The 17,283-nt window shown below is 40.6% G+C and overlaps 1 protein-coding gene across 3 annotated transcripts in view; it reads left to right on the forward strand.

Moving 5' to 3' along the window:
- Slc39a8 (solute carrier family 39 member 8) overlaps positions 1-17,283 on the forward strand; it is a 63,364-nt gene that overhangs the window by 20,024 nt on the left and 26,057 nt on the right. For all 3 annotated transcript variants that reach the window (XM_036191523.1, XM_036191524.1, XM_036191522.1), the window contains 2 exons: positions 6,496-6,658; positions 15,901-16,070. In XM_036191523.1, coding sequence (XP_036047416.1) covers positions 6,496-6,658; positions 15,901-16,070 — 333 coding nt within the window. The remainder of the gene's footprint in view (positions 1-6,495; positions 6,659-15,900; positions 16,071-17,283) is intronic.

The following is a 17,283-nucleotide window of genomic DNA, read 5'->3' on the forward strand; positions in this document are numbered from 1 at the left end:
CAGGTGGGCTGGCTAAAGAAAGAGTTAGACAAGCTTTGAAGAATAAGAGAACTTGTCTTCTTGTCACCACAGGAAGTGGCTGGGCATTGTCACTTATGCCTGTAATCCTAGCACTTAGGCTGTTGAGGACTTCATAGTTAGTTCCAAGATTGGCCTGAGATACAGTGCGCAATTGTAAGAATCTGTCTTGAAGCAAACCAACCAACCAACCAACCAACCAACCAACCAACCAACCAAACAACCAACCAAACAACCAACCAACCAACCAACCAACCAACCAACCAATCAACCAAACAACCAACCAACCAACGGGGCTTTTATGTATCAATCAGAACTCTTATTTGAAGAATAAAAGAAAAAAATATAACTTCTCTTTAGCCAAAAAGAGAATTTATCCATTCAGATAAGAGTCAAGGAGATATGGACTTCAGACATAGCCACACCTCAATCGAGATGGTTTAAAAATCCTTCTCTCAGCTCCCTTAGCCTTCTTTCACATGGTGGCCAAAGTGGCCAAAGGAGTCTTCAGACTTATGGTGCTCCTGACAGAGAATGACTTCTTCAGTAGTTCTGGATGTATAGATCTTGGTTACAAGTCACCTGGAAGGGCACTGCCATGACAGGGAGGTGGTCTGTGCTGGCTCAAGGAGAATGCAATCCAGGAAGGCAAAAGCATGCCTCACATTTGCTGGCGTTGATTATTTCTTGTGTTTGGGGCCCCTTTGCATTGTTTCTTTCACTCTGTCTCTCTTTCTAGATTTGAGGGTGGTGGTGGTAGTGCCAGGGATTAACTCTGAGACGTCACAGGTTAGGCAATCACTCTAGAGCTCAGGTCTATTCTCACCCGTTATACTTTGGTTCTTGAGACAATTTCAACCTTTAGCCTAGGCTGACCTATAAATTATGATTCTGGTGCCTCAGCTTCCTGAGCACTGAGATGACACACAGGTGTCGTCATTCCTGGGTCTCTTTCCTGCTTTCATATAATTGATCTCTGTATTCCCAAGGTGTTCGCTCTTTTCTATATGCGTTTTCTCCTGATCATCTCGCCTATACTCACCCCACTATCACTGCTCTACAGAAGCAGCCACAGCCTTATCTCTGGCTTCTGTGCTTCTCAGAGAAAGCTCACCTCTCATCTCCATCTGGTGTCCTGTGAGTACTATAAGTTCAAATGCCTGAAATGGAACATGGCCACCCATGCCCAGTGTTATGCCAGGACCAACACCCTATTTCCATTTCCCAGAGTTCTAGTCTCAAAGTAGTGTTTCATGATTTCTTTTGCATATGATTTCTCCCTCACATGAGCTTTCTTATTCCTTTATCATATGTCTTTGGGATTTATCATTTCTACTCTGCTTTTATAGTTCTTGATGTATGTGGAGTCCCCCCCCCCTACAGTTGTTGAGGTCTTTTGATTGAAGGTGATGTTATCATTTATTATTTCTATTCTATTTCTTCCCTGGTTGTCATCTTCCTGGGTCTTCTACCTTCCACTTCTCTTTTCAACAGTCTTGTCAGACTTTTATGTTTCAATAAATATTTGTATAATGAAAGAAATAATCAATGCAACGTGTACTGTGATGGCTTGGCTGCCTTACTTGATTATTGTTGAAGAAAATCACAGTTCTGACAGTGTAAGTAAGAATCTCTTTTTATTACTTTAAATGCTGTCAAGCTGTGATTTTCTTTAACAATGATCCAGCACAACAGCCATGCCATTGTACTACATATCGAAGTCAGGTGTACTAACCAGGGTTTTCCAGAGAAACAGAATCAATAGGATCTAAAGATGGTTAGATCTTTATTTACCATCCCTTCTTATGTCCATTAAGAGAGAAAGGCTAGATAGAAGGCATGAAGAAGATTCAGAGAGAGAGAGAGAGAAAGAGAGAGAGAGAGAGAGAGAGAGAGAGAGAGAGAGAGAGAGAGAGAGAGAGTTGAGAGAGAGGGACTTGAGAGAGGGGGAGAGGGATGGAGGGAGGATGAGAGGGAGAGAAAGGAAGGTGGAGAGAGAGAGGGAGGGGGATAGTAAAGGAGATTATTAGGAATTTTCAAGTTCTAGGATCTACCATCTGCAAGCTGATCACTGTTGTAATTGAGTCTGAAGACCTGAGGGCCAGGGAGTTGATGGTGGAAATTCCAGAGTAGGGCAAAGAGAAAATAATATGATATCCAGTCAGGGAGGTGGTAAAATGAATGAACTCTCCCTATATCTGCCTTTTGTTCTGGTCACGCTTTCCATAATTTGGTTGATGCTCTCTCATTTCAGGAAGAGCGTCTCCTTTACTGAGATCATTGGTTCAAATTCTCTGACATTGGTTCAACCTTCACCTGAAAACATCCTCATGACATGCCCAATGTAATCTGGCCACCCTGTGGCCAGTGAAGTCCATTCAGAATTACCCATTTCAGGAGCAAGCATCACACTGGAGTCCCTCCAAATAGCTTGGAGCAGACAATGAACTAGGGTAGGAGGCATCTGTGAGTAGGAGTTTACCAAGAGGAAACACAAGTACAGAGAGTATTTTGATTGAACAACAGAATTTCCCCTGAAGGCAGGTGAGTGTGACAGGGACAAAGGGTGGGAGATGGGGAGTTTGACTTCAAAGTAATCAGCCATTAAGAGTGGGAGCATTCTCTCTAAATAATTTCACAAGGTCTTTGATAGAGCAGAGATGAAGGCCCGTAACAGTGACCATCAAGGTTGAGGCCTGAGATCAGGATAACATTTAACCAAGAAAAGAGTCCTTATGAGTATTGGAAGTCTCCCACTTCAAGTCCTGCCATACACCTTGGGATTCATTATAAGAATAATTATCCTAGTAATAATTTATTACACAGATTTTAGGTGTACAAAATTCAAAGGGAGGAACTTGTAATCTTTCCTCATCTGTTCCTTACACTAGTCCCCAGCATTCCACCAAAACTTATGGAAATGAAGCAGAGAAACATGAGACCCGATGAGGAAGGAGTAGGGGCACAGAAACAGAGATGCACGAAACCATTTGCTGAAATGATTTTGAGTATTACTTGGGGGCTTTGTGTGTAATACTATCCAAGTCCCCCTTACCATCATGACTACCTTTCTTTGCTATCTTGTGTTCATAAGGTGCTCCAAATCGGTTTACTGTGGCTGAGATGAGCAAATAGCAACCCCCTGACATCGGAGTGTCTGCAGAATAGAGTTAGGCCTGCGTGTGCAGAGCCTGGAAGGCCACGGTCTGGGTGGAACTCTAGAGATTAGGAATATCATTAAAACAAGCTGTTAGTGGGTAAATATGACAGTCTGGGGAGGTGCAGCGAATCTTAAGGCCATGCCATTTGGTGCTATCACCCTGAGTTGTTTTTCCATGACCTCTTGTGACCCTGTAATTCCCAGAAGGTATCATTGTTTGGAGGTGAAGGCATGTGCTCCAGAGGGGTCAGACTTCCTCAGCAGTGTCACTGGTCCAACTGGTTTTGTGCCTTCCTTACATAGGCATTGGGCTCTTTTTCTGCTTGCTCCTGTAGTGGAGACTCTGCCTGATCATAGACATTGTCTTCTTTAGTTTTGGGCTTACCTTAGTAAATCAAGACTGAAACAGACAAAAATAGGCTGTTGTCCGACACTGTTTGCATTCTACTTCTTCATGGATAAGCAATTTTAAGGCCATCAGGCCTGCATTGGTTCTGTGTTGGCACATAGTCTGTTCTCATCCTCTTTACAAAAGGCAAGCCCTACCTTGAGTTTTGCCATCTCTCTGCATCTGTGCGCCTAGTGGGTGGTTGCAGCTGTCAAGCACTGTGATTTCTGACCACCGGCCCAGCAAAAATTCTATGTAAATACTGACTGGTCATGGATTCTAAGTTCTTTCATGGCGTTCATTCTATTCTCGTTTGACTGCACTGATTATTTTTTTCCTGATTACCCATGGGAGAGTTTTAGTAAGGCACAATGGGCAATTAGAGCATCTTTAAAGGCCATGGTATTTAAACTATTACTTCATGAAGAACTACGAACTCTATCTTAGCAAGTTGACTTTCTGATCTACAATTTGGATCTAAAAAGAATTCCTTAAAATCATCACACTTTGAATGTCACAGCGTTTGAATTCTGACAAGTCTTTGGGCATTATTTATAGGTTGTTTTTCTTTTTCCTCATGGTTTTATTGAGAAACCTGAAGTCCACATGGGTTTCTTGCCGGGAACCAGTACTGCTTTGTGTTTGTGTTAGCACACCTGTTAATTACTGGAATCAAGACTGACTCAAGTATGCGCTGTAGGTTTGAGTCTGGCAACTTTGCCTCTGGGCATCCTCTGGGTCATGAATGAGCTGTACTTCCTTACCTTTCCCTTATTGGCTATCCAGCTACTTCCTTCATCTGTTAGTCTAGCGTCCTGTTCTTGCAGTGATAGTAATGCCTAGTAGTAGAGCAGTGTTGGATGTTTGATGGTCAGTATGCAGCTGTCATTATCATACACCAAAAGAGAGAATGGGAGGAATAAGGAATAGCTTATACATACTTACATATTATATACTTACACATCATACATGTGTGTATACATAAATGTATACATATATGAAATAGAGGCTATGGCTTTGAAAGAGAGCAAGGAAGAGCATATGGGAGGGGTTAGAGGGAGGAAATGGAAGGAAGAAATGTGATTATTTTTAAAACCTCAAGAATAAAAAAAGGAAGAAAAAATAAAAATCTTTAAAAAAATCTGAACATGCATTTTTCTGTAAAGTAATTGCTGTCTTAATTTTTAACATTTACATGCAGTTTGATATATTTGATGTGTTTTCATTTTTTTTTTCCTGGACAAAAGCATTTGTTTCCTGTATCAATATTTAGAATTTTTAATTTCATTGTTTCTATTGTGAAAGGTATTAAAGTGCTTTATCGTCAAATATATTAACTTAAAATATTTATTTTTATTTCTGTGTGTCTGTGTGTGCCTTGCTTATTTGTATGTGCACCATGTACATGCTGTGCCCACTGCACTGGAAGAGGGTATCAGATACCCCGGAGCTGGAGTTATAGGTGACTGTGAGCAGCCCTGTGTAGGTTCTGAGACTCAAATCGTGGTCATCTGCAGGAGTGTAGAGTGCTCTTAACTGCTGAGCCATCTCTCCAGCCCCTACATCAACCTTTACATTCTCAATTCAACACTGTCCGTGGTGCATTACTCAGGTCAGGCTGCTGTGGTAATATGAAGCACCTTAACCAATAGAAATTAATTTTCTAGAAGTTCTAGAGACTGAAAGCCCAAGGTCAGAGTGCCAGAACACAAGGCGAGGGCTGTTCTGTGGCTCATAGATGGACTCCTTTCAACTGTGCCTTCTCTGGTGTCCCTTCTCATGGAACACTCATCCTCTTGGACCAGGGTCCTTTCTGCATGGCCTCTTCTAACCCTAATTATTTACATGAGATGATCTCCATATATCACACACAGATTAGGGATCTGGCATGAATTTTGAGGAATACAGTTTATAGTACAAAGCTAAGATTTTAGTGGGTTTAGAGTATTGGCTGAAATGGACAAAAACATTTCTCAGTTGGTTTTGTTAAAGACAGACTTCTGTTTGAGGGAATGGGTTTTCCCATATTTTCTAATTTTTATAGCATTAATTTATTAATGTTAATTTGTTATTTTCTTAGTAATGCAAGTATTTAGAATATAGTTTACAGTGAAAATGCACTTAAGAGTAAATGATCCTTTAAAAATTATTTTTGCAGAGATTTCTTTTCTTAATGCACATTCTTTGCCTCATTAAAAAGTTAATGAATTTCTAAACGGCCCAGCACTATCTCCAAAACTCTCCATAATATAGAAAAGCTACTTATCACCATTTAGAGTAATGCATATTTTTAGTAAACAACAGTTTGTGCTAAGATACACTTTAAAACATTTTTACATATTTGAACTATTATTGCTACATAGATGGATATATTTTTTCAACTATGAAACTGTAAGGAACCAAGTATTTATCAACACGGAATGCTAAAAAGCTATATTGACAGTCCGTCAAAGTATCCATTTAAACAACCAAAAACCGGTATTGAGACAGTGATAGAGCCCTGTGTTCCAACACTCCCAGTGTGCTTTTACTCACTTCATGTTATATAGTATTAGGGTACTCAGACTTTGTATATGCTAGACAAGCCCCCTACCCCTGAATTATAACTACAGCCCATCTCTTATTATCATTTTGAAGTCTTTCTCAACGTCTAAACCTATTTTTAATCTTACTTTTGTTTGTTTACATTAGGCAGCCTGTTGATTAATTAATCTTTCTGCCACTTTTTTTTTTCTTCCTAGTTTTAGAGGAATGGACTGGTTCACCATTGTGGAGGTCCATTTATTTCTGTAGTGGGCTCTGGTGTTGAATCAGCGCTGTATCCCTGGTGGGAATACAGTATATGCCTCCTTAGGCACCAAGGCTCCCAGCGTTCACCCACGTGTGCTGACTGAGTCACTACTGTGCTCCTGTGTTTCCTCTGTTTCAGTGTTTGTCAGCAGAAGACATCTTTTCTCTTCATGGCTTCTCAAATGCTACCCAGATAACCAGCTCGAACTTCTCTGCCATCTGCCCTGCGATCTTACAGCAGCTGAACTTTCATCCCTGCGAGGATCAGCCGAAGCACAGTGCAAAGCCGAGTCTTTCCGAAGGTACCCAGAAGCCGCGTTCTTACTCCCTGGGAAAGTCTGAGAGGCAGCGGGAGATAAGGCTCACCCGCACCCTTTTCTCTGCTTTTAATTAGTTTGTAAGAGACCGCTTGGTAAAACAAGATTCAGCGAGTATTTAGATAAGAATAATGGGAGCTCATATAAACTTTGTAAGCAACGCTCTTATGCTTGTGGGATCAAGCCTATCCTTAATACTCACAAATCTAATTCTTTCTTTTTACTTATTTATTTAGTTTTTATTGTATATATTCATCGAACATTGTGCTCTGTTACATATGGACTTTTTCATATAAATACATATTGTACGTTGACCATGTTTGCCCCCAAACCACCCTCCCTTCCCCCTTCCCACGTTCCCCCACCAACAGTCCTCTTTCTTTCCCTAGACCACTGGTTCTCAGCCTTCCTAATGCTGTGCCCCTTTAAGATGGTTCTTCATGCTGTGATGACCCCAACCATAAAATTATTTTGTTGCCACTTCACAACTGCAATTTTGCTACTGTTATGAACGGTAATGTAAATATCTGATGTATGACCCCAAGGGGTCGAGACTCAAAGGTTGAGAACCACTGCTCTAGAGAGTTTTATTTCTACATTCATGTCATAAATATAATTTTATGTGCCTATATGCATTCACTTCTTGATTTTAAACTATATACTGTGATACCAGGTTGCAAATTATTTGGCTTAATTGATTAGTCAGTTTCTCTCACCTTTGCCTGTCACATTATTTCAAAATTTGTCAGTTTGTCTGCAGTTGTGTTAGAAGGTATAGGGAAACTAATGTGCTTCTAGACAACTCTTAAAGCAGGGAGTTACCAACCTTTTAACACTGTTGATGAAATGTAGTTGGAGTTTTCCTGCCTGGCCCACAGTCAGGACAAATCTCTCTCACCCGCCAGGCCCATAGACGCTCAGACCCAACCAAGTAAACACACAGAAACTTACATTGTTTACAAACTGTATGGCCATGGCAGGCTTCTTGTTATCTACTTCTTCTATCTTAAATTAACCCATTTCTGTTAATCTATAAGTTGCCACGTGGCTCGTGGCTTACCAGTACCTTACATCTTGTCATGGCGGTGGCTGGCTGTATCTCTCTCTCTCCTTCACCTTCTACTTCCCAGAATTCTCCTCCCTCCTTGTCCCGCCTATACTTCCTTCCTGGCTACTGGCCAATCAGCATTTTATTTATACAGATCAATATCCACAGCAATGAAAGAAGATGCCAGAATTACAAATGTTTGCTAGACTATGTTTACATTTCTACAAGCCTTTTACATTTTGATGTTTTACACTTTACAACTGAAAATTAATGCAATAGAAATTTTAATATACTAACATTTACTAGTAATACATACTAATAAACGCTCAGACTTCAAAGCCCAACTCTATACTGTGCTGGCCGTTTTGGGAACATGCTTTGACCTCCTTTACCCCTGTTTCCTCGTCCTCTGAAGCTCCTTTCTCACAGCGTTGCTGTAAGGATTCAGTAACAGCGTTCACAAAGTACCTGGAGCAATGTTCGCCTCAGGACTGCATAAGGCCCACGGGTGCAGGAAGTGAGACCAGTAAAGGAAAGCTACTGAGATTCAAAAGTATCTCTAAATCTGGGTGTGGTGGCTCAGGTCTGTAATCCTAGCACTTCAGAGCCTGAGGCAGGGGGATCACCATGAGTTCAAGACCAGTCTGGGGCAGAGAAGAAGACTGTGCCAGAAAAACAAAGAGCGAGGGAACAAATGAGAGAAGAAGGAGGTAGAGGAGGAGGAGGGGGAGGAGGAGGAGGGGGAGGGGGAGGAGGGGGAGGGGGAGGGGAGGGGAAGGGAGGGAGGGGGAGAGAGAGAGAGAGAGAGAGAGAGAGAGAGAGAGAGAGAGAGAGAGAGAGGGAGATATGGAGAGATTTTCTGACTTCAGCTGTTCAGGTTCCTCTATGTCAGGTGGAGCCAGGAGGTGAGAACAGGAAAGGAGGAAGCAGGAAGTGAGAGTGAATTCTAGGGTCAACACTGCGAAGTCATAAAGCAGTACAGTCAACAGTTTCCAGTTACAGGATGAGAAAGGCACCAACTATTTGGACAGAGAGCCCAACAAAGAGAGTAGAGTGCTTGACTCTGTTAATCTGTTTAGTTTGGCAATGCATGGCCATTTGATGTGATACTTGCCAGTTTTATTTTAGTGTGGAATTGTGGGTAGCACCAAAATGAACCAATGGGTGTAAGTGACTGGAGCAGTGCTTGCTACAGCTTGGGAGGATTATGTCCTGATCCTTCTGTGTGTGCACATGTGTATGTATGTATGCGTGCACTCACGTGTGTGGAGACTATACACATGTATGGGTTGGAGTACCCTGTGTATGCATTTGGAGTCAGAGGAGGATGTCAGCTGTCCTGCGCTATTGCCCACCACCCTATTACCCTATTCTCTTGAGGCATGTGCTCTCGCTGAACCTGGAGTTAGGCTGATGGCCATCAGGTCCCTGCAATTCTTGTCTGTTTCTCAAAACACTGGTTCTAGGCACACGTGGGCACACACGTGGGTGGTAAAACGTGAACTCTGGTCTTCACAGCCATGCAGCAAGCACTCTTCCCTACAGATCTCACACACGGGTCCGTGGGTTCCCTGGACTCCCTGGCCCTTATGTAATATTACTTTCTCACAAGGAAACTGAAAATAACCAAATGTACCAGATTTTGAATATAACTTTTCATTGTTTGTGAGTTAGATTCAAGGTCATTCAAGGGACTGAAAAATCAAAAGATAGCTAATTCAAAGGGGACCATCATACAAAAACGCTCTGAGCATGTTTACATTGACATTTTGGTTGGAAGATAAAATAGTCTCATTTTTTAGAGATCTTACATTTTGTCATTTTTTTGAAGTTGCCTTTCATTTACCTTATGAACCACACTGATATATGCAGTAAACTGATGATAAATTAGTTTCCTTAGGAGAGAAATTAATCATATCTTAGCAGTAATTTAAAGGTCCAAAACTGCCTCATTTTTTGGATGAGTTTACAGAGTACTATTTAATCTAAATAAGATATAAGAATCATAGATTCTTATTTAAAGCATCCTTGGAGATATACTGCCCAACACAATACAACCAGTGATGGAGCTGCAGGCTTGGAGAGGTGGACTTGATGCTGCACAGTGAGTTTGTGTAGGACCATGAGAATGGATTCCTTTTCTCTGCTGATTTAAAGAGTAAGAAAACAGGAAAAGAAAGATCTCAACACTTGGCCATGTTTTGTTGGAAGCATATCACATGCACACAAACATACATCATACACAAACATGCCACACTGCACACACACCACATACACACACAAACACATACCACACACACAAATACATATACATACCATCCCCCTACAAAAACATACATAACACACACACACACACACACACACACACACACACACACCACATATATACCAGACACACATACACATACCACACACCACACTTGCACACCACACATACACACTAGATACACATACACATACCATATACCACACACACACACCACACATACATACACACAAACACACACATCACACACACACATACACCACACACACATACACACACATATACCACATATACCACACACACACACACCACACATACATATACACAAACACACACATCACACACACACATACACCACACACACATACACACACACATACCACAAATACCACACACAACCACATACACTACAGACACACACCACACACACCATATACACCACATACACCATACACACATACACTCACACACCACACACACATACACTACACACACCATACGCACATATACCACATACACACACACACACACACACACACCACATACATCACACACACACACACACACACACACACACACACACACACAGACCACATACACCACACAAAGAAACAGTTGCACCCGGGGGGAGGGAATCTGGAATCTGAATTTGTCTGACAGAATCAAAACTTTTATGCTTGTGGGTAGAGTGGGCTCCCTTTGTCTCTCAGAATTGGTAGATTAGACCATCTCAGGGGACTGGACAGTTCTGAAAAAAGGGGGAGATAATTGGTTCCTGCCACAGGACACCTCCCACCGAGGTTTAACGTTCTAATGAACAGTTTCTTCTGGTGTGTGGCTGGGCAGGTGGAGGGAAAGGCTTTGTCTTAGAGACAGGGAAGAATCTTGCAGTCGGCCATCTTAAGTGTTTATGTGAAAAGCATGTCATTCTATCTAGAACATCTTTTCTCTGTCTGTCTGTCTGTCTGTCTACCAGGGAGTACTAGGAGTTTGTCTGACTCCTAGCCCTTCAAAGCAGTCTCCCATAGGTGCAGTACTTGAGGTGGAAGGAGAGACCAGGGCTTTTCACTCAGCCTCTTCTTTCACTGGACAACAGTGAACTAACGAAGTAAGCAGTCTGCTTACTCAGCTTTTCTCTTTTTGAAATAATAATAAACAACATATAATGAAATCTTGTTATAGTTCAGGAACAAAGTTATTTATTTTACTTTTGTTAAAACTGTGCCTGTATGTATGTATGTGCACCATGTCTGGAAGTCAGAAAAGGACACTAGATGCCCTGAAACTAAGTTACAGAGAGTTGTGAGCTACCATGTGGGTTCTGGGAACCAACCCACCGTCCTTCATAAAAACAACAAGTGCTCTTAATTGCTGATCCATCTCTCCAGCTCCACTTTATCTTTCCTCCTTATTTACATTTTAAAAATACTTAAAAAAAATTGATGTCTGTGTGTCTTTGTGTGTGTACCTGATTGAATGTGAGCTGTATGCATGCAATACCCACAGAAGCCAGAAGAGGGTGTTGGATTTCCCAGTGTGGATGCTGGCACTTGAACCTGGTCCTCCACGAGAACAGCTATTGCTTTTAACCTATAAGCCACCTCTGTAGCCCCTAAATTCAGAGTCCTATCTCTGTCACTTGGGCTTACAGGAACTCTGTATGTTCTTCCTCAACTGTGTGATAAAGGTAGTGGTATCTACCTTGCAGGGCTTTGTGGATTCGATGGCATAAAAACTGATGACATAGCACATTGCTGGGCACATGGCACATGTTTTCTGTGCATCCACTGTGTACTGCTCTGACAGGGCCAGCGAGAAAAGAAAACATGTATTCAAAGGCATTTTTCTTGTGGGTGTTCAAAAATTGCCAATGCAAAGGCAGCTTTCTCATTTTCCACACAGTTCTCTGGGCCACATGTGACTTGGTTCCAGTGGCCATGGCACATCTCAGACTGCACTACTACCATGGATTATCCTGTGCATGCTTCACTTCCATTCCTATTCAGTTCTTAAACCAACCCTCTACAATCAAGATGGTAGGCAGCACACATAGTTAACTATCAAACTTAGGGTAGCATTTGCTCATTGCTTCCTGAGTGACATTTATTGGTTATTTGGCATCTGAGTGAAAGATGAACGACCTCTCTCTATGGACAGCACCACCCATGTCTTCATCTGGGCCTGGCAAGTTGAGTTGTACAATGCAGCACAGGGCAACTGAAATCACACACACAATATAGACGGAAGTTTCTCCAGTCCTGCCCCGTCCTGCAGTCCCACAGCCATTTATAAAATAATCACTCAGAGGATCATATTAATTATAAATGTATGGCCTATGGCTTCAACTTCCGGCTAGCTAACTCTTTCATCTTAAATTAACCCATTCCTATTAATCTATATGTTGCCACCTGGCTGTGGCGTTACTGGTCTGCTGGCATCTTGTTGCTCCGTTGGCAGTGGCTGGCGTCTCTCTCAACTCCACCTTTCTTCTTTCTGTCATTCTGTTTGGATATCCCACCTGGCTGTAAGCTTTCTTGCCATAGGCCGAAACAGCTTTATTTATCAGCCAATGGGAGTCACACATATTCACAGCATACATAAAGATAACCCACAGCACCCCCACTTTTTTTAAAAAGATTTATTTATTTATTATGTATACAGTGTTCTGCTTGCATGTCAGAAGAGGGCACCAGATCTCATTTTAGATGGTTGTGAAGCACCACGTGGTTGCTGGGAATTGAGCTTAGGACCTCTTAAAGAGCAGGCAGTGCCCTTAACCTCTGAACCATCTCTCCAGCCTGCATTTCCCCTTTTCTGTCTAATCAAAAAGGAAGGTTTTAACTTTAACATAGCAAAATTATATATAATAGAACAGTTATAAAGCAAGAATTACACATAAATATCTAGTATATTTGTATTTGCCAAAATTAAAGAAAATATTCTATCATCCATCCTATTTTTGTGAGTCTAAAGTTTTATATCTAATTTATCATGACTAAAGAAAACTATAATTATAACTAGTTAGTCTTTATCTCCATCAAAGACCCCAGAAGGGTCTGTTTACCTGAGTAAACAGGAAGTGCATGGCAAGCAACTTCCATAATTTTAGAAACAATAGAGACATCTGGCTGCCTGGACAGACATCCAAAGTTCCTCTGTAACATTGGGGCATCTATCTTCAGCCCACTGGCCTATAGTCTCTGGCATAGCTTTTAGCGAAGCAGGAAATTTTAAAGACTGTTTCATCCACTCTGGCAAAGTTCATCAGTTGCTTCTCCCTGTGTTATGCAGAATGTCTGGGAGTTTCTTCTGCAAAGCAGGAACCTGAAGGACCATCTCATTTTCCAAAGTTCAGTGGTCACCTTTGTATAGGTCCTGCATGTCCAGTTTATATAACATACTGTCAAGAAGGCCAGGCAAGAGCAGTTTCTTGCTCAAATAGCTAACTTTTGCCATAAAGAAAGCAAACTCCATGTGGATTTTCTTTGATGCCCATCATCTTCTCTGAAGTTGGTGTTGCCAGGAGCAGACATGTCTCAATGTCCAGAAAAGTCTAAGTTCTTAAAACATTTTAAATGCCATATTCTGTAGGTCTTTGAAGTGTTTGAAGATTACCTGACTAACTGAAATATATCTATGTATACCTAGAAAACTTAACTAATATGACTATAAGTTTGATTATCATAGATGACTAATTATTAATCTTTATTTCTTAATTATACATTATAATTTAAAATGAGTTGCATAAACATAATACCTTAAACAAGAGTAGAAATATGCATACAGTGTAACAAAATTAATTTTAAATTTATATCAATAAACTAAAATCTATAACAATGTAAAATATTTCAAAAAAGTTTGTAACACAAATTGCTAAATGGTCTTATTAATAAAAAACCCAGAGCCAGATATTGGAATGAAAGCTGAAAGATCAGAGAAACAGAACAAGCCAGCCACGTTCTTACCTCTATGAAATCCTCAGCACAAAGAGAGACTTCCTGTTTACTCACGTCTTATATACCTTTCTCTGCCCTGCCATCTTCCTTTCTTCTTAGTGCTGGGATTAAAGACATGTGCTGCCATGGCTGGCTCTGTTCCCAGTGTGGCCTTGAACTCATGAAGATCCAGATGAATCTCTGCCTCCTGAATGCTACCCCTCCCTGACCTTTATGTTTAATATAGTGGCTGGCTTTGTCCTCTGATCCCTAGGCAAGCTTTATTAGGGTACACAATATATCACCACCAAGTTGTTGCTTTTTCAAGGTAGATTCAATAATTTACCCTTTTATCCTATCATATATCTACATCCTTTTTTTCTTCTTTAGAAAGAGATTGCATTTATAATCAACCCCCTTTAAATAAAAATAAACATTTATAAATAATATTTTCAGAATTTGGGCATAGCTTTTCATACTACTTCCTGTTGATCAGGGGTGCTGGCAATCTTAGGGGGATCCTGAGAAAATTAAGAATTATAGTTAAATCTTGGCTGTAGTAGCCTGTGAGGCTGGATCATCTCAGCCAGTTTCTTTGAAGCTGTTTTGGATGTTGGACCATCTAGGCCATGGCTGTCATCAGAAGCCTTTCAGGGGGTCTTGGCTGATCAAACCATATTAACCTGGAAGCAATCTACAGGTTCTCATCATCTGTGGAAACAAAAGAAGAACCTTTTTTCCAAAGCAACACGTTCTTAGACATAAATTTTGAAGTCAAAATACCTTTAAAATATACATGTTGGTTTTACTTAGTAGCCCCTACAATCAAATATCTCTCTGCAGTTAAAAATCTCCACAACAATATAATAATATGCAGTATCCAGATTCTTTGTGTAATTTCCATTCTTACATGGTTTAACTTTCACATTATTCTTAACATCTCTTTAAAGATTTTATTTTTCAAATATATATTTCTTCATATAACTGCCTATATTTCTTTCCTCTCTCTTCCAAGCTTATGTATATTTTTACATATACTGTAAACTGTTTAGAAGTTTTTTCCATCTGAATCTGTCTTATTGTAAATCTGTAAACATGCTTTGACAATTGATTTAAACTGCAGTGTGGCTAGGACTGAAATGGCAGCCTTGGCTGTGGACTCCACCCCTCTTGGCTTTTTAGCATGGTAGAGGTATGTTTACCACCAGCTCTGGGAGCCATGCTCACCACCAACTCTGGGAAGCAACTCTGGGAAGCAGTGGGTCTATGCCTCTATCAAGCAATGTGTAGCCCAGCAAACCCCGCCCCCCCCACCTCCACCATTTTTTGTACTAGCAAAACTTAATCCACCACGGAGTGTGCTGCACAGCCTAGAGATGCCTCTGTGTGCCACAGCCCCCAGGAGACATACCGACTAGGAATCTGCTCTTAGCTCTGTTTAGTAAGTTCTCTCAGGTTTTAGGTAGAAACTCTTGCTATCATGTTTGGGCTCCAAATGTAGATGGCTAGGCTAGCCTTGAACTTGCAATGTAGATGAAGATGTCCTTGAAATAGTGATCCTCCTAATTCCACCTGCCAAGTGCTGGGATTACAGGTGTGCACCACCATGCATAGGTTATGAAATGCTAGCGACCAGACACAGGGCCTCCTGCATGATAAACAAGTGTTGGACAAACTGACCTATATCTCTTAGGACTCTACATTTCATTCTGTCTTTCATTTGGCAAGTTTAATTTTTCTGCAGTTTTATTGTTTATTATTATCTGTAGAATATCCCCAACTGACTTACAAACATGATTTCTATTAATTTTCAGTCTACTGTATGTATGTTCTCAATTTTCTGTATAGTTTTCAATGAGAATTTTAGTTACAAAGAAGGTATTTGTTGGAGCCTTTAAAGAAGAAATGTCGCAAGTTTAATGAGCAGTAATGCAGTTGACTCCTTGGCCATAACTAATTTTGACTCTTTTCCCCATAGTCTGGAGCTATGGAATCCTGTCGGTGACAATTATTAATTTGGCATCTCTCCTGGGATTGATTTTGACCCCATTGATAAAGAAGTCATACTTCCCCAAGATTTTGACTTATTTTGTGGGGTTGGCTATTGGGACCCTTTTCTCAAATGCCATTTTCCAGCTTATTCCAGAGGTAAGGGGGTGGGCTATATGTTTCTGTGAGTAATTGCTTATTTTAAACATTTTAGCACTTTGTACATTTTAGCCTTGCTAATCCTCACAGCATTTTATGATAGGTTTATAAGGCTTTGGATAGAGAAAACAGAACAACAGTAAAGGTCAAAGATTGTCTGGAGCTTCAATGAATGTTGGGGTCAGAGAAAAAAATTACTGTTCTAGGAGGGCAGCCATCAGGACATGCTCAGACGGAGCTAGGGCACCTCTGAGGACTCTACTCTTCACTCTGCCTTCCATTTGGCAAATTTAATTTTTCTACAATTTTATTAATTATATTCTATAGAATAGCTAATGTCCAAATTAACTGAAGGTAGACTACAAAATTCCCTCCTATATTTATAACAGCTCTGCAACATGTAAGATTAACTGTGTGTGTAGTTGACAGAGCCCCCCCATCCCTTTTTTTGTCATTTGACTGAGAGGAGAAAATCAGTCATAAGGCCAGCAAAAAGAACAACTTCACTCTGGAGGCAGAGGTAGGTAGATCTCTGAGTTTGAGGCCAGCCAGGGCCACACAGAGAAACCCTGTCTCAAAATTTAATTTTTCCTTTGATTAAAGTGTATTACTTGACAGTGACTGTAGTACATTATTCACTTAATCAATACATAATATGCATGTTTTATTTGATATCTCTGTTATGGCCATATAAGAAAAAGAAATAATAGAAGGGTAATAACAGAGGGAAAGAAAGAGGACATTGAGAACACAAACACCAGTGTGGGAAATCCATGTATATGGGGCCATATTTCCCCACATATTCTGCACATGTGAAGAGGGAGAGACCAGCCCCAAATAAAGCAAAACTAGTATTCAGGTCATGTCCCTCTTGTAAGGTTACAAAATAACAAAAGATTTTTCTAGCTTTTCATCTATATATAAAAACGAGGCATACGTTCTTAGAATTACAGATTTTATTAATATTTATCTAGAAAGAGCCTCAGAGAAATACCCAAACACCTCAAATATGAAGAAGAAAGCTGAAAATCTAAAGAGATTAAGTGACTTGAGGACAGCCATACAATTGGCTAGTTACCAATGAGAATTGCAATGCACATTTTTTCATTAGAAATGCATTTGTATGACATGTTTATCATAATGCAGTCTTCTATGTTTGTGTATTTAGCATCTAGTCTGTGGCATGACTCACTCAAGGCAAATGTTGCTGTGG

The sequence above is a fragment of the Onychomys torridus genome, chromosome 6 (genome assembly GCF_903995425.1).
Source record: "Onychomys torridus chromosome 6, mOncTor1.1, whole genome shotgun sequence".
In the NCBI taxonomy this organism is placed as follows: Eukaryota; Metazoa; Chordata; class Mammalia; order Rodentia; family Cricetidae; genus Onychomys; species Onychomys torridus.